Genomic DNA, 18,840 nt, shown 5'->3' with positions numbered 1-18,840 from the left:
TTACAATGAAAAATATAAAAATATCGCAAACAACATGCAATTAATCGGTCACACGCACACAAGTAAAATTCTTCGAAACAATCGTGTACTACAGTCTAAATAAATGATTTACGATCGTTTATGTCATGAAAAACGATCATGTTGATTACAATAAACAATCGTGCAGTCCAATGCAAATAATTATTAAAAAATATAACAATCGTGTTAACTATGATAAGCTAGCGTTCATTTAGATTATGTCAACACGATCGTGTAGTTCATTTTAAACAATGGAGAAAAAAAAGCTTTAAATTTAAACTATCGGGTTGAACATGGTAAACAATTGTGTTGATAATTTAAAAGGATATAAAATGATTTTGATATTTTCAAATATGAAAAAGATGAAGAAGAACGAAGAAGAAACCAGAGATTTAAACAAAATAAATAAATCGTTTAAAAATATGAAAATCCACCAAAGGAGATGAAAAAATATGGAAGAAAAGAAATCACAAGTAAGGAAGAAGAAGAAAGAAAAACGATGAACGTAATATTCAATAATAAATCTAAAAATTATAAAAATACTGATTTTATAAAATTTTATTTTTTGTTATATAGATCGTAAATATCTTTTAACTTCGTTACATTTACGTAAATTACTTTAATTAATATGTAAAAAGTTAACATAATATGAACTTTGTTCCTTTTTTTACTACCTATGATTTCTTTTACATGGCTAGAACTTTTGTATTTCTTTTTTTAAAAAAAAAAATCACTATAGTAAACATTAGACTGAGCTTTTGGAAATCCAATATATTATAACTATTATCATTATTCTGCAATTTCATTAAAAAATAATAGTAAAAGAAAAATGTACGTCAATCCCTATATGAAAGATGAGAATATTTAGAAACTAATTAATAAATGATGACAAAAATAGAATAATTAAGAATGTCATTTTCATCAATCCTTTCTCTCAAACCTTTCAACGCTTTTCATCCATTTGTTCCATGAACAAAAGTGTAGTAATTTGTTTTTTAAGATTTGACATCTTCAAATATTTCTAATGTGGCAAATGCCGACCCTGTTAGTATTTAAAATGATATCTAAAAGGTGGTCTAAAAATGTGCTACGACATATAAATAATTTTACTTTTATCCATCAATTTAAACTTTTAGGTCAATATGTGATTTAAGAAATATATCTGTATATGAGATGAAAAATTCACCAACTTAGTCCTCGAGTTTAGAAAGATACATGTTAAGTTGATACCTTAGTTTTCAAAATATATGCCTTTTAGTCTTGTTTTCTTTAAAAAAAATATGGGCATTTGATTTTCTAATCTACCTTTTAAACCATTTGGTTAAATATCCTCTATATAATTGTTTATTTAACTTATTTTTCATTTAATATGTCATATAATTATTTATATATATATATATATATATATAAACTTCTCGGTCCTATAAATCTATTATTAGAAATATGGATCTAGAAAATTATATTTTAGAAACTTAGAAACCAAAGACACATATTTTAATCAATATTGGAGAGGTTATAAAATTTTAGAGAGAACTCAATTTAATTGGGATCTTAAAAATACCAAATACATTGGAAAAAATAATTAAATTCTATGGCTAAGCATGCTTTATAAAAAAATATAAATACAGATAATAAAAACATACTTTGATTGATGACTTTGGATCTGCTAATCACCAAACTTGAGGCACTACTACTTGAAAACTTCTCTATTATCCGATAATAGATTTTGGCTCGTGGGAACCAAAAACTGGAATGAATTTTTTTTACTAAGAGAAAATTTGAGAAAATTATTATTACGTATAAATCCCAAAATAATGATGTATTCGTACTAATATCTCCCTTATTTTCAAACTATTAATTTTAAAATAAATAAATAAACTAAATTAAATTAAATTAATAATTAAATAAATCATATTTCATTAGTATTTCAATTAAATCACATTTACGTGAATATTTGTAGCATAACATATAATTTTAATTTAATTAATTTAACTAAATCAAATTTAATTATGGAGCATTTTTAAAATTAGCAAAATATTTAAAATATTTACAAGCTATAGCAAAATTTTCGATTCTATCACGTTCTATCATTATAGCATACCAAAGACTATCAATGATAAAATTTGCTTCAGGTTGTAAAATCTACTATATTTAAAAATTTCCCTTTAACTAAACCAAACTTTTAATTAATTCTTCAAATATTTAATTTCTAAATTAAATATCTTATATTTTATTTAATCCAAATTTGAATCATATTCAAATATAAATTTCTCATAACCCAAAATTAAATATATATAATAAAATTTAATTAAAATGTAAACTTTATACTATAATGTATCACCATATATTATATTAATTTTCAAAGTAAATCTGAACATTTCAAATTACAACCAATACAAATAAATCTCATTACCCTTACGAGCTAGGAAGGTGACTTAATAAACCTATAGATTAGAAGTTACAGCAATATGAAATCAATTGACTAAACTCATTAACCACATTAATCAATATTCATTAACTGTGTACACTCCACTAAAGACTCACACTTGAACTCTGCTCACAATAGATATATTTATGTGTTCATGGACATAGACCAATAACAATAAATTGGTCATTCACAAGTGTTCGTAACACCAGTTGGGCAAATTATCGTTTTACCCGTGGGTTACTTCGAGCCCTTAAATACCAATATTCCTCTAATGAACAACTTGTTTATGGTCCAACCAATAAATAAAAACTTCTCTCATGCTATAGAGAGTGTAGGATCCTTTTATTCAATTCCCAGAGACACAATTTAAGGAAACACTCATCTACTTACCTTAAAGTTGAAAAGAAGTGAATTCCATCTTGTGTGATTATGTTCCTAGTTCCTCACTCAATCTTGTCCCAAAAATAATAAGCATATTGAGTCAGCAATCTGGCCACTCTCACCCGTACAAATCAAAGAATAATCTCTCGCGAACAGGAGCTCATAATACACTCATGATTAAGGTTAAGTTATTTAGGTCATCTTAAGGAAATAGAAACCTAACTAGTTAACAAATTTACATATACTAGTTACTCTTTTGTGGTCCAGTCTTATGCAAACTCATTACATAGGATACCCTCACTCACGTGTCACCTACACGAACACGTTGGATCATTGTGTTTGTATCAAATACAAAGTGAGTCGTATCGACAGTGTTACGAAAATAAGATATCCAACCTTATTCCTATACTATAAACCCTTTAAGTTGTATCTCGAACATTAATCCCTGCAGACCTACATATTGTTCAAAACCATCAAACATCTCAGGATGTTAGTTTATTGGATTTAGGTTATTAAGACAAAACTAATAATAAAATCAATAATATTTAATGAACTCGGGTGCTTTATTGAAAAAAATTGTTTCACATCGACTAGAAAAGGGTATGTGATCATAACTTTATAGTTTTAATTGAAAGTGAAAGATTAAATTTAATATAAACTAATTAATAAACAAAAGATTGACTAAAATAGAATAGAATAGCTAAGAATGTCATTTTCATCCATCCTTGTCTCAAAGGTTTCAACTCTTTTGATAGATTTGTTTCATGAAAAGAACTAATATCGTAGTCGTTTATGTTTTTGTAAGATTTGACATCTTAGAATATTTGCAACCTTGCAAATGAGGCCATCCATAGAGAGTAAATAAATTAGAAAAAATTACTATATTTTACTTCATAAACTTTGAAAGATATGTACTTATCACAAATTTTCAAAATATATATTCTTTTTAGACTTTTTGTTTCTAATAACATGTCTCCCATTAATCCTTTAAATATATATATATACCTTTTTAAATAAAGTTTAAAACGTGACAAATATTTTTTTTGTTTTTTATTATTTTAACTTAGAAATAATTATTCTAAAAGACTCTCTCTCACCATATACTCTTATTTTTCAAACTAATATTTTTCTAACTCAAAATGTTATACGTATTGAATATCTATACTACCAAATTTATTGACTAAAAAGATAGGTTATCGCACACACCCCTTCTTCACTTGGAGGCTAAAAAGGCAAAGAAATATAAAATTGAAAGCTATTGTAATTTTTCTTCAATTTAAATTTAACTTTTTTTCTATATGTTAAAATATTTTCACATTTACCATAGTTTTAAAGGTTTTGATATGAATGATGACCTATTTGAAAGTATGTTTGTGATTGATAACTCAACATTTACAAAAGTATGATTTCTAATATTTTGATTATATCATATCTAACCATTGCACTTTTATAGTAACTTCAATGCGTGACGGTTGAATTTGGACCTATGTTAAATAGAAAAATGGTAAGAATAAAAGTGAGGGCGGGGATAGGCGTAAGAATTTCGCTCTGAAATTGAGGCTTATAATAATTGGAGTAATTTAGATGAATGATTAAGCTTAAAAAACACTCAGCTTTTGCACTATCATAGGCAGATTTTAGGAAGAAGAAATTTAGAATGGAATTGAATATTTTAGAATGAAGATAGAAAAAAGAAAAAAAAAAGGATAAGTTAAGAAGAGAGGTGACCCACCAAGTTGAGTGGCCAATGAAGAGGCGTGATTGGTGGCTGTGACTGTGATTTACACGTCCAAGCAACCAACCCCTTAAAATTTTAATTATAAAAATATTTACTTTATTATAAATATATCAATATATATATATATTTACTGACCGCAAAATCAGCTGAAAACCGTGACATCGGTTTCCCCCCTCCCTATTCCGTACCTTCCATTCCACGTCTTTCATTTCCTTCTCCTCTCACGTCGCACCACCATCTAATATTCTCTCCGCTTCATATTACGTTCAAGACAAAACCAATTTCTTTTTTTTTCTTTTCTTTTTTAATTTCTGATTATATTATTTTAATTATATTAATATAAAATATTCTTTTTCTTAAAGCTATCTAATCTACCTTATCTTATCTATCTTTCACAAAATTAAATAATTAATGCCAACGTTTTCAATAATTAAAAAATATTTTTATTTATTATATTTTTAAGTTAAGTGCATTGTCAAATAACCAATTTATAAAAGTTTTAAAAAGTTTCTTTGGCTTTGTTTCAAGATTAAAATTGCGTAGGTAATCAAAAATTAATAATTTAAAGACTTAGTGTTTTTTTTTTGTATTATTTTAATAATATGTTAATTTATATATGAACTAATATATATTCTAAAGTTATTATCTTCCATCAGTTTAGTTTAAATTCTTTTATATACATTATATTTTAAAACTCTTGTACTCTGTGTTTGTAAGCTGTTGTCGTTAAAATAACTTAGGTTAGTTTTCTCTTTAAGTTGTGAAATAAAGTAAATTTGTGTTTGATAAATTGTAATTTAAAATTAGAAAAATTAGTTAATGTGTAGTTAGATAAACTACCACTACATCTGTAAGTAGACATACTATTTTAATTATTTTTTTCTAAAAACACATTGATAATTAATTTATAATTTATTGTAAATATAGATTTGTAAAACTTTATATGATTTGAATTCAACAAAAATGAAATTAACATATTTCTAGAAAAGTTAGAATCTAAAAACTACTACTTATGGGTGGTTAGAATTTGAAAAATGGTTCTATTAAATTAATTGATAATTAGATTTATCAAACATTAAAAATAGTTTAAAAAATCTCGAAAAAAATAAAAATAAAAATGGTTAAAAAATCGAATTACATTTGAAATTCATAAAACACTCACAATACAACGAACTATCCAACATTAATTCTAAGCTAAAAGTAAAAAAAAAAGTCATACATTTTTTGTATTTAAAAAACTAAATATAGTTAGGGGTGGAAAATATATTACTTTCAAAATTAAAAAGAATTATATTCTTTTAATTGTGATGTTAAATTTTTATTAACACTCCTTACTTTTCATCAACACTATCACATATTCATATATTTGATAACGAATCAAGGACAATTTCATTACTATAGTACAAAATTGGAAAAGAAACACATTTTATATGTAATTTAAATAGTGCAGTACAATATCTACTCATGAATTTGATTGTTTTCTAATTTTTTTTTCTGGAAATATCACACTTTACCTATATTTCCATAAAATTAAAATATATAAATTAATTTATGTTGACGGTGACATTTTAAATATTGGTTTATACTAAATAAATATAGGTGGTATAAAACTAAAATCTAAAATTTATAATTCCATCCATTTAAATTCTAAAGTTTTTATTAGTTAGTCAATTTAGATTTTTTACCATATATATTGTTTTTGTTTTGAAACTATTAATGCAAAAGTTTTACATACTACATAAAAGAAATGGGAATAAAAGAAAACTAGAACAATCAAATAAATAACTGTTTAATTTATACCATTGTTATTCATATATGTTAATTTTTTTTCCATTTTTTTCTAGAAATAATTACATGAGATTTCTTTCTTTACTGCTCTAGTGGAAATTTAAGGTGGGAATACTTTAATTTCGTCAAGTTAAAATTAAATTTAAATGAAATCAAGTGAAAATAACTGTAAAACACAACTACTAAATTGAAACAATTAGTAAAAGGAGTTTTTTTTTTTATAAAATTTAATGTATACGGTACAAAATTAAAAATAAAATGAAATTGTTGAAGGGTAACTTTGTATATTACAGTAAACACGAATAGGTTAAGGTAGATTAATCCAAACTTGAAAAGTTGAATGGCAATAAAATGAATAGAGAAAACAAAAAAAAAAAAAACTAAAAAGACTGATTTATTCCACCCATAAATTCGACATTTGAAGTAAACAGAGGGTTAAATTAGTCTTTTTCTCCTTGATGTTTATTATGAACACAAAATTTATTAGAAAGTTTGTGAAATTAAAAATATGGTTAAGCATAATTTGAAAAAGTTGAAAGACTAATTATTATTTTCTTAAAACTGCAAAGGCTAATTGGAGATGGTGCGGACTGAATTTATAATTAGATATTTCTCATTGCAACTATTTCTCACCCAATTTTATTGAGAGAAAAATAATTGAGGTTAAAAAATAACAAATTATTATAATTATTATAAAATATAGAAAAATTCACCCAATTTCATTCTTGCTGCTATCTATAATAATTTCTATAAAAAGTTTTTCAAATTTTCACTTGTATTTCTTGAAATTAAACACGTTTTTTAATGCATATAACATTTTAAAAAATAGATAAAAGGAATTGTATATACAAAATAATAATAATAATAAAATACAATTTTGGTGACTAAACAACCACTATACTTTTAGTATAATTTTTGCAATTTATCTCATTTATATTTTGAAAAAAATCTAAAATATGGTACTTCTTACTATTTCTTTTTTAAATATAAAAAATCGAAAAAAATATAGAACAATTTTGAAAATAGAAAAAAACTCACAAACTCACAATGAATAATACAAAAAATTTTCAAGTCAACACATGATTAATGAACCACTGTGCTAATATATTTGGTACATTATCGTTTTAAATCTGGCTACACGATTGTTTAGATTTGATCAATTTTTTTCAAGATTTTTTGTGCATAATTGTTTAGCTACCAAAATCTACACGATCACCAAAGAATCTAAATGCCTAAATGCACATCTAAAAACGCCTAAATGCAAATCTAAACAATCGTGTACTAATTTAAACAAAATATTTCAAGATATTTTATATTTGGTACACGATCTTGAACCAAATAACACTCCAAAAAATTACAGAAGAGAAAAAGAAAGTCGATGAAAAGAAAAAAAATTACAAAAAAAAGTAGAGGGAAAGGAAGAACAAATCTATTATACAACTGTAAATATTTCGATGTTTCGTTGTATTTATGAAAAATTAATCTATTTATTAGATATTTTTTTAAATATAAAAAATATGAATCAAAATAATTACAAAATATAAATTTTATCAATAACGAACATAAACATTTATCAACAATATAATAAACTATACAGAAATGTATACGTAGCTATAAATGTTTATTATTATTATTAAAATGTATTTGTTTTTTATATATATATTTTAGAAGTATTTTCAGCATTTTTATTATTGTTTTTACATACATATAATATATGTAACGTAGAAGTTAGTTGACGGCGTTAACGTCGGTTGAAACGAATGTTTGGGATTTGTTATTATCTTCAATTTTTATCTTACCTTTTTTCTTTCCGTTGGTGGTTTGTTCTATAAAAGGTCCGTTTTGTCCAAAGCTTTCACTGACATCACCACTTCTCGTTTTCCTCTCTTCTTCTTCTTCTTCTTCCCTTTCCTTTTTTCTCTCTATATTTCTTCTGCTTCCTATAATCTCTCTCTCTCTCTACATTTCGTGCTGTTTTTTCTTTGACGAGAGAGAGAGAGATAGCAGTTATGGCGGCACTTACTAAATGGTCTTCTCTGTCTCTCTTTGCCCTTGCATTGCTGTTTTTCCTAACAATCGCTCTCGTTCGCAAAGAAGAGACCTCCAAAATTAGGTTCGTTTTCTTTTTCTCTCTTAGAAATCAATTAGATGTGTTTTATATGGTAATTAATTCTAGCCACACTATGTTAATTTCTGCTTACGAGTAGTAAATGCAAGCTTCGCATAGTACCGAACTTCTTTTCGATTGGGAGAATCTTGAATGTTCAATGTGGAATTGTGAGTGTATGATTTACTGTTTTTTCATATGATTTTGGATCAATGTAGCAATATAGAAACGTTATAGAGAAGAAGTAAAGCCTTTAATGGAGTCCTTAAGTTCAACAATTTTGGAAGAAAAGAAACGAGGAATAACGCGAGAATCTCTAAATTCGAAACGCGAACTGCGGTGATTATGTTTTTTATTCCTCTCTTATTATTTTTTAAAAATCAGGACTGTGTCAGCGGCGGAGTTTCAGAGCTCCAGCAACTCATCAATGGCGACTAGGTCAGTGTTCGTTTCACTAAACTCAACTAAATAAAAAGAGGTGAAATTCTGTACCGAACAAAACGATCTCGGCCGTGCGTTTTACCCATCATGCTAATCAGAACCGTTGGATTCTCCTCGGATCCGTGTGGTGTGATGATCCAACTGTAGGTAACGATCTCAACCGTTGAGATCGGGATCCTTGATCTGGACCGTTTGTTCCGTTAACAGTTACTCCCTCTGCTCCAGTGAAATAAATACCACAGTTTATTTCCGTAATTACCCCAAGAGGGTCTTAATTTCCCCAGATTGTTCGATAAAATTCCGGGGTATTTCAGTCATCTTGCCCCTAGGAATAAAAGGACAATTTTCTTTATCTTTTTTTCTTTTTAATTCTTTAGGCGGTCGTTTCTCATTTTCCCCATCTCGTGCCGACCAATCGTTCCGCCTCTAATTTCTCTCTCTAAACAAAAGCACTTTTTCAAACGGTTTTCTTCTTCCTGACAGAACGACAGTACGGTAAGGGGCGTAAGAGATCTCTTCCGCACCCACCTTGAGCGTCGAGCCATTAACTTCTTCATTTCATTTTCATTCCTCACGCGCCCACTGATATTCACGCGCTTCTACACTCACATATCTGTTCAGTGTGTTTTAACAGATGGCCTTTGTCACTTTATTGGGTGTTTCTGTTTTCAGGGTGGAGAATTATGATGTGGAGCAAGAACTCAACAATGAACATGCTGTGGATAATCCTGATGAGATTGCTGCTTCTGTTGAGATGTGGGTCTTTTTCTTTTATTGCTTCCATACTCGAATTTATGATTTTTTTTACAAATCTGGGTTATCATTACATGCTCAAATCTTGTTTAAGGAAGTCATCATTAGACTATAGAGAAATTACTTTTATTGAAATTTGGGTCGAATTGGATTTTTTGCTCGTTGTAATGAAATAGAACACATTGCGGATGGTGGGCTTTGTTTTTTGTCTGTATAACAAATTCATAGGATGGGCATTTCTAGACGTTATAATGAAAGAGACCTCATGGTCAAAATGCCAGCATGGTTTTGTCTTGTTCTGTTCGTGTAGTATGGCATTTTCTTGTAGCCGTTGGGATGAAAAATCAGCCCTACCGGTCTCCCCTGTCATTAGGTTCCCGACAAATCCTGTTTTTTCTTTCTATTTTTTCCTCGAGATTTGTACTTGTATCAAGTTTCACTACAATTTCAATGAGAGTTCATATTAGGATCCCTTTTTTATATGGCAGGAGCATCCGTAATAGCACTGAAAGGAGGAAGTTGGGATTCTTCTCCTGTGGAACAGGGAATCCCATTGACGACTGCTGGCGTTGTGACTCCAATTGGCACCGTAACCGTAAACGCCTTGCGGAATGTGGCATTGGATTTGGGCGGAATGCTATTGGTGGACGTGATGGCCGTTTCTATGTTGTCACTGATTCGAGTGACAACGATCCGGTGAACCCGAAGCCAGGGACTCTTCGTCATGCTGTTATTCAAGAGAAACCTCTTTGGATCGTGTTCAAAAGGGATATGGTGATTCGATTGAAACAGGAACTCATCATGAACAGTTTTAAGACAATTGATGCTCGAGGGGTAAATGTACACATTGCTAATGGCGCTTGCATCACAATCCAGTTTGTGACTAACATCATTATCCATGGTCTACACATCCATGATTGCAAACCCACAGGGAATGCCATGGTGAGAAGCTCTCCATCTCATTTTGGGTGGAGAACCATGGCTGATGGAGATGCCATTTCCATCTTTGGTTCAAGCCATATATGGATTGACCACAATTCACTCTCTAATTGTGCTGACGGACTTGTTGATGCTGTTATGGGCTCAACTGCAATCACGATCTCCAACAATCACTTCACTCATCATAATGAGGTACACGTTTTATGGCATTTCTTATATGGAATTAAATTGAAAACACAAATTTATCTGATGGAATTGCATCTTTAACAGGTGATGCTTCTAGGCCACAGTGATTCCTACACGAAGGACAAGCAAATGCAAGTCACCATTGCTTATAACCATTTTGGAGAAGGACTCATTCAAAGAATGCCAAGGTAAATATAAATAGGTATCAATGGTTTGAATTGTGTTTTGAGTTTATTAACTGAGATTTTACCTCACATATTTTCAATAATGTATAGATGTAGGCATGGCTATTTCCATGTGGTGAACAATGACTACACTCACTGGGAGATGTATGCCATTGGTGGGAGTGCAAATCCCACCATCAATAGTCAAGGAAACAGATATGCTGCTCCAACCAACCGTTTTGCCAAAGAGGTACACTCTTCCCAAACTCATCTCAAGCGTAGATTTAGATTCTGATATTCGATATAGCAGTTGACAAATCATGTCGATTCAATACAATACAGGTGACAAAGCGAGTTGAAACACCAGAGAGCGAATGGAAGGGGTGGAATTGGAGATCAGAAGGAGATATGTTGCTGAATGGAGCCTATTTCACTCCATCAGGTGCTGGAGCTTCAGCAAGCTATGCCAGAGCTTCCAGCTTAGGAGCGAAATCTGCTTCCATGGTTGGCTCCATCACTTCTTCTGCAGGTTCACTCCCTTGTCGCCGAGGCCATCCATGCTAGGACTTGTGTCCTCCATCATTTTAACTTCAAACACCAAATGTTAAAAAAGCCATAGACAAAAAAAAGCCTTTCCTCATCTTTCGGTTTGATTTTCAAAAAACTTCCATCATTTCTCATCCATCATCTCCTTTGTCCCTTCATTCAAATAGCCATTTTAACAAGTACACATATTTTTTCTTTTTTCAAACTTGTTTTTAAAACCTTCATTCCACCATTGTTGTTCATCTGTTGGTTGCTCTCAACCTCGGCCTGCTTCAGCTGAAAAGAAAATGCCATTTTAGGGGCAGGTGCAGAAGCGTTGTCTCTTTTTATTTTTGGGTCTGTTTATTTTACCATCAAGTTTAACTCATCTTTCCATCTCTTACCACAGTCATTTTGTGATGCAATATTGTTTGGTCACTACACTATGTTTTTACTCTGGGTTTTGTATTTTCTTTTTTCTTTTTCCCCTTCCGAGTCCATGAGAGAGACAACTTAAAGAAGATTACAAAAGTTAAAAAGGAAAGTAGTGATGTTGTTTGTTATTGTTTTTGTCAGTTTTATTGGCCTTTTGATTTTTTTTATTTTTTTTTTCACTTAGTGGGTAATGTTTAAGCTTTGGTTACAGTTGGTTATGTTTATATACTCATTATTATAGCCTCCCAAATTGTTTGTGATCTGCCAGCATTTTTATTATACCATGTGCTTTGTGGGGCCTAAATTCTCATGTGTGTGGATATGCCATATTTATTATCTTTCTTACCCAACTTCCCATTATAACCCTTTTCCCCAATTCCCCAATTTCATTCTTCTTCATCCCCCCCCATATTATGCAATCAAAGTTATTGCCAATAAGATTAGTTAAAAGGAGAAGCAATGATTAAAGCTATGAAACCCCAAAATTAAGTTCATAATTCAAAATGTTGCTTAAGGCGTGGTAGATAATAAACTTGCTTGATAGGTTATATATGTAAATCATAGATGTCATTTAAAAAAAAATGAAAAGTGTTTTTGAATTTGAATTCCAAATGAACAACCAAAAAGGGAAGATAGATTTAATGAAAGAAGTAGAATGTCATGTGTTTGGTAATGAAAAGATAATGGTTTGGCACGTGAGACATGCTTCCTTCTCAAGTTTTGTATTTCCCATTTCCTTCACAGTTCACATATATAAAAGTATTTCCCATTTCCTTCACAGTTCACATATAAATCTTCTTCATCGGTTCTTTTTTAGTTGCATTTCTCTTGGAAGAAGCTTTAATATTCCTCCACAGTTAAGGAGGGTGAATTATTGTCTAAAAGAAACTGTAATCAATATGTATAATGCTAGGTGTTTTAGACTTGTACAATTTGATATCACTCTCTCATTTTAAACTTTCTTATTAACAAATACACCACTTTGTAGAATAGTAATAATCTTATATTATGGAGATTCATCGAGATTGGACCATTTATATTTATGTTTTCAATTTCAATTTATAACACATTTCAACTTTTAATTAGTTCCATAATTTGTAATTCCATTATTAATTAATGTGAGAAATGACTTAAAAAATATGACCATTGATACAAAAATTAGTTATTTATGGAAATAAAAAAATATAAATATAAATATTCAAACTAGTTAATATTAAAAAAAACGAAAAAGTCAAAGGAACAAAAGTAATGTTATTGTTAATATACCACAAAAAATGTGATGTAGCATATCAATTTTTTAAAATTTAAAGCAACTGGTTGATTTTGGCACATCCATTTAAGGGGTTGATTTACACAATAATAAAGTTAGTATAATTTTATTCCATTGCATATATACTCATCCATGAGTTTGTGGATGTAATTTAACATTTCTATACTTTTATTTTATTAATATTTTCTTACCTGTTATTATTCATTTCTATAAAGGAAACAAAATCTTACATGAGATTTTTTTTTTTTTTTGTAAAAAAGTTCTAATAAATCTTCGGAAAATATAGATTTTTGTTGTAAATATTATTAAATAGAATATGTCTATTACATTTTGTATCAAAATGCCACATGTCACTCTCTCCACATCCCATCTGCATTACCATATGGCTTGAAGATATTAACCAATTAATGTTCATCTAATACAACTCATGCCTGCTAAATTATCTATAAATAATGATATTTGATAGATTTTGTTCGAGATACACATAATTTTATTTTTGAAGACGTCTTATTAAGTACAACTTGGGGTAGGGAGTATTGAATACGAGATCTCTTGTCCTCGAAAACATACAGATGCCAATTGAGTTGAACTCACGTTGGCGAGATACATATAATTAATAAATTTTTGAGAAAGTGGATGATTTTCGAACAATTTCTTTATTTTCATATTTTATTATTTATTTTAGAGGAGTTCTTATGGATAGCAAAAAGAAAAAAACTAATAATAAAAAAATAAAAAATCAAGGGACACTTGTAAAAATAGCAAAAAAAATTATGATAATAGAGCCAATGTCACTACATTTTATAAATTGCAAAAGTAGCAAAGTTAAACGTCGATAATTCTCTAATAACTCTTCAATAGTCCTCTAATAGTTGTTTGATAGCGGTCTAATATCACTAATCACTTATCATATTTTTCATGTTCGCAATATGTAAAAAATAGGTGTCATAGGCTATTTTTTTTCTAAATGTTTTTGTCATTTGATATAATTTTTCAAAAATAAAACTATTTACAAAATATAGAAAAATCTATCTCATTTAAAATTTGGCTATATTTTATAAATAGTTTCAATTTTTTGCTATATTTTATTCTGGATTTTATGTCATAAAACTCGAAGTTTGTAATTTAAAATCATATTTAATCAATAAAGTAGTTATCAAGGACTTATTAGTAAAATTGAATATTATAGTCTTGAATCTAATAAACTGTCACACCCCACCCATAGCACTTGCTTACTCATCCCAATATGTGGTGTGATGTCAGTTGAAGCCATTCACCTCTGAAGTTAACTTCAATCGACCCTTGACATGAATACATGAAACATTAAAAAAATTGCTAACAAAATTTTTTCAACTTAAAAATACTTTGAAACCGTAGTGTAACCCATCTAAATTGCCTTTTATAAATACCAAAATATATAAAACACGAGAGTATAAACTTTTCGGTAAATAGAGTAATACTTTAAGTAAAATAATTTGTTTTATGATTAAAAACTAAGTTGACTTGACAACAGTAAGTTCAGCACTTGGAGATTTCATAGTTTGTAGCTAGAAAGTGGGAAAATATTTTGAAAGAGTAAGTTGAAAAACTTAGTGAGCAACGAATTTAGAAAAAAAAATTTCATAAACAGTTTAATATAAAATTGAAACTTAAATACATTTGTCAATAAAAAATCATTACATAACATGAAACTTGAATCATTTGCATAACTTTTGTAAGACAATGTTCCATAGCCACGGGCAATATTTACCCCTTCGTCCGAAGACGGAACAGTCGTTGGGAAGCTATCCCCTTCCTTTAAGGCATAAAAATATACCCCTCCTAATGGCCCATAAACTATAGGTTCGTCAACGCTATCATCAGTATGAAGTTAACCATAATGTATACAAGAGGTCTCATGAAATATGTGGGCATAGAGAAAACATTTGAAAACATTGAAATATTTTCCTTGAACTTGATCATGAAATCATTCAAACATGATATAACTTGAACATCAATTCATAAACATTTATCATAAATCATGCTTTATAAATCATTCAAAGCTTGAAATCATGTTTAGTAAATAGCATTTAAACATTTTGTTACTCACAAGCTATTGCCTGTGTAGCTTGAAACCAAGTTTAATAAATAACGTTTAAAACAATTTGTTACTCACAACTAGGGGTGTAATTGGGTTGGGTTGGGAGACATTTTCAACCCAACCCATATTTTCGGGTTATATGGATTGACAACCTGAATAACCCGAATTTAGTTTTCAACCCAACTCAACTCGTAAAATATGGGTTGAGTTGGGTTGGGTTGTCGGGTTGTGTTTTTTTTTTATATATATACTTTTTAACGAATACGGAGGTGGGCGGTGTGATTGTGAGGGAGAGATAGAAGAGGGAGAAGACGGAAGACTGAGGTGAGATGGAAGAGAAGAATCAAACATAGTGAAGAAAGGTGAGTGGGGCGTGAGGGGATGAAGATTGAGGAGGGAGGAAGACCTAATTTTTAGATTTTATTTTATTAAATAAATAGTATAAATATATTATATTAATTCGGGTTAGGTTGGGTTGAACTGGATTTTTCAACCCTCCAACTCGAGACCAAACCCAACCTAAAAAAATCATTTTTTTAACCCAACCCAACCCTTATAATATGGGTTGGTTAGTTCGGGTTATTCGGGTTCAACCCATATTCTTACACCCCTACTCACAACACTTGAATAGAGCCTTGGTCGTGAGAATCCTCTTAAGCTTCTTTGATATGAAAATTTACATTTATTCCTTATTTAAACCTTTGAACTTGAAAGTATTAAAAATTTCTCCTAAAATTTTCCAAAAATATCACAACTTAAAACAGCCTAAGGGTGCCCACTGACATGGTGGATGGGGCTAGCCGCACGCGCATGGCTTGGGGTCTTACTGCGTGCTAACCTCGCTGAGGTGAATCGTGCGGCACGTGCTAACCTCAAGGGTGGGGGATGTCACACACGTCCTTGTTGCCTACCCAGTGTGCCCATCGTGTGCCTTGTGCACGTTATGCTCTTCACACACCTTACACACTAACCTCCTAACGCAAGGTTATGGGTGCAGTATGAGCGCATCCCCTTGCCGCTCGGCTATGCGGTGGCCTCGTCATGTTCGTTAAAAAGACTCAAAATAACCTATATAATAAAAGTTTACGGCCATCTCATCCACACATGCAAGTCACTCGGCCACTCCCCATAACACTGTTTTTCATCTAGAATCATGACTCAACTTTGAAAAAAACCATAACTTACAATCCATAACTATTTTGACAAAACTTTCTTCTACAAAGTTGTTTAAAATTAATTAACTTTCTTACCTTCAATTTTTTATGCAAAATTCTAAGAAATGAGTTCTATAGCCCTCAGTGAATGCACTTCGCTCAGATTCTTCTGGAAAATGGCCTTCTCGTCTAACCTTAATCCAAACGCCAATCTTCTTGAATCTAAAACAACAATCCTCTCTCATAAAGTAGATAAAATTTATGAGCATTTAAGACCAATTTGAGAGATTTTTCTCAAATGAGTTGTGAGAAATCCTTATTTGAAGTTGCCTATTTATAGGAATCCTTGCATGATGAAAATATGTTGACACTTCAACTTTGATTAGACCCATCACTTAATTATATCCTCAAATTATATTAAAAAATATATAAAATAACATAAATTTCAATCAAATTGGTTTAGTTTGAATTTAAAATAATAAAAAAGAATAAGATAAAACGTAAGAATACATTCCTAAAGCAATTAAAAATGAAATAATGTTAGATATTACTAAGAATAAAAAAGAAAAAGAAAAAGAAAAAAACAAAGGTTCAATACAAACTTAAAATTATAAGAAACAAATAAGATAGACAATCAAGTTGGCGCCATTTTATTGATTCATACCGTTTCCTCATCCCATAAGTTTGTGGATGCATCATAACAATATACATTACTTTTTTAAAATTTTGTTTACTGGCCCATGCAGATATGTTAAGAAGTGAAGAGAAGATATTGAAGAGAGGGAAACGGAAGCCCAGTGAGGATGGAAGAGATTGTTTGACATTCACGGCCCATTTTAAAGTCCGCAGTATTTTCTTATGGGCCCATTGTCTTTGGGTTGGGCTAGAGTACGCTCAAGATTTTCATAAAGATGTGTGGCCACACCATCCACACAAACCATTTATAATCAGTATTTAGTTGATGCTTTGAATTTAAAAATATTTAAACTAAAAACCACTCCTAACCAAAATTTTAATTTAAGTTTATAACTTAAGTTTGGTTTTCTTGTTTTGTTTTCTTTTTTGTTTTTTCGATTTCGGTTTCTGTTTCTTGTTTTTAAATGTTAAGAAATTTTATTAGAAATAGGGCCAAATCTGTAGAACTTTCAAAATTACTTTCTTCCCTTGTTTTTATTTATATTCATTTGCTCCATTTTGTACACAAACTTCACCAGCTCTCTTCATAATGCTTTGGTCATCTCATCTAAACTTATTTCCAACCCTTGAGTTTTTTCTTTTTTTAAATATAATTTCTTTTATATCTCGAGCCCTTCTTTTCTTTTACTATTGTTTTTTATTTATCACATTTCATATTTTTTAATAGAAAAATTCTCATAAATATAACCAACTACAAAACTTTTTCACTTCTTCAAATTCCCACTTGGAAAACAAACTTCATATCTCTCATCTATTTCCTCTTTCACATCTAAATGATCATATATCAAGATTTAAACGATCTTGGTTCAATATCATGTATCAAATATACAAGATATTGGTACACGATCTTGAACAAAAATTGTTTAAATTTTGGTATACGATCGTTTAGCTTTTGGTACAAAATCGTTGAGCTCTTGGCAAACGATAATATACAAAATCTAAACGATCATGATACAAGATCTTGTACCAAGTATAAAAGATTTTGGTACATGGTCGTAAACCAAGATCGTTTAGATTTTATAATACGATTGTTTAGTTCTTAATTCACAATCATGCACCAATATCTAAACGATCTTGGTTCAAAATCTTCTACAAAATATAAAAGATCTTGGCACACAATCATGAAGCAAGATCATTTAGCTTTTAGTACGCGATCGTGTACCCATATCTAAACGATATTGGTTCACGATTATTTAGAAGAAGAATGACACACGCTCGTGTGACCAGTGTTGATACTACCTACATTGTCTACCATTGCCTAAACGATCGCGTGTCATTGTCTACACGATTATGTATCATGATCGTTTAGAAGAAGAATTATGCACACACGTGTCACCAATTAACCACGTTGACCGATACATCTTTTCAATTTTGCATTGTGTGCCTGTGGAGTTTTTTCGTTTTCGAAATTGTTCTATACATTGTAAATATTTTATCGTTTTATTATATTTTTTGAAAAATCCTTTTTTAATATTACATTTATGTGATTATTATTTATTATATTTCATAATTATATTTTACCTTTCCTTTCTTATATCATTTTTAAAAAAAGTTTATTAAGTTTTTATTTATTTATTATTATTATTATGCAAGACTTATTTATTATATTTCTTAACTTTCATATATTAGTTTAATTTAGAATCATAAATTTTTAATATTAAATTTATGTATTGTTTTAGTCTTTAAATTTCAAAATTACAATATGTAATTTATTTTGTAATCACTAGTTGACAAAAA

At 29.6% G+C, this 18,840-nt stretch overlaps 1 protein-coding gene across 3 annotated transcripts; it reads left to right on the top strand.

The window, feature by feature from the left end:
- Positions 1–8,217: 8,217 nt before the first annotated feature.
- LOC101217580 (probable pectate lyase 15) lies at positions 8,218–12,207 on the top strand. Of its 3 annotated transcripts, XM_004138925.3 has the most exons (7): positions 8,224–8,466; positions 8,845–8,898; positions 9,574–9,657; positions 10,143–10,785; positions 10,864–10,967; positions 11,055–11,193; positions 11,286–12,207. In XM_004138925.3, exons 1-7 carry the CDS (start codon positions 8,363–8,365, stop codon positions 11,505–11,507), a joined length of 1,350 nt encoding a protein of 449 aa, XP_004138973.1. In that variant the 5' UTR covers positions 8,224–8,362; the 3' UTR covers positions 11,508–12,207. The 3 variants fall into 3 exon arrangements, with proteins under 3 accessions (XP_011649115.1, XP_004138973.1, XP_031737139.1); XM_011650813.2 differs by lacking the exon at positions 8,845–8,898 and having other exon boundaries at positions 8,218–8,466; positions 11,286–11,507; XM_031881279.1 differs by lacking the exons at positions 8,224–8,466; positions 8,845–8,898 and adding an exon at positions 8,925–9,396 and having other exon boundaries at positions 11,286–11,507.
- The last annotated feature ends 6,633 nt before the right edge of the window (positions 12,208–18,840 follow it).

The sequence above is a fragment of the Cucumis sativus genome, chromosome 2 (genome assembly GCF_000004075.3).
Source record: "Cucumis sativus cultivar 9930 chromosome 2, Cucumber_9930_V3, whole genome shotgun sequence".
NCBI classification, from domain to species: domain Eukaryota; kingdom Viridiplantae; phylum Streptophyta; class Magnoliopsida; order Cucurbitales; family Cucurbitaceae; genus Cucumis; species Cucumis sativus.
This window is presented reverse-complemented; position numbering and strand designations above follow the sequence as displayed.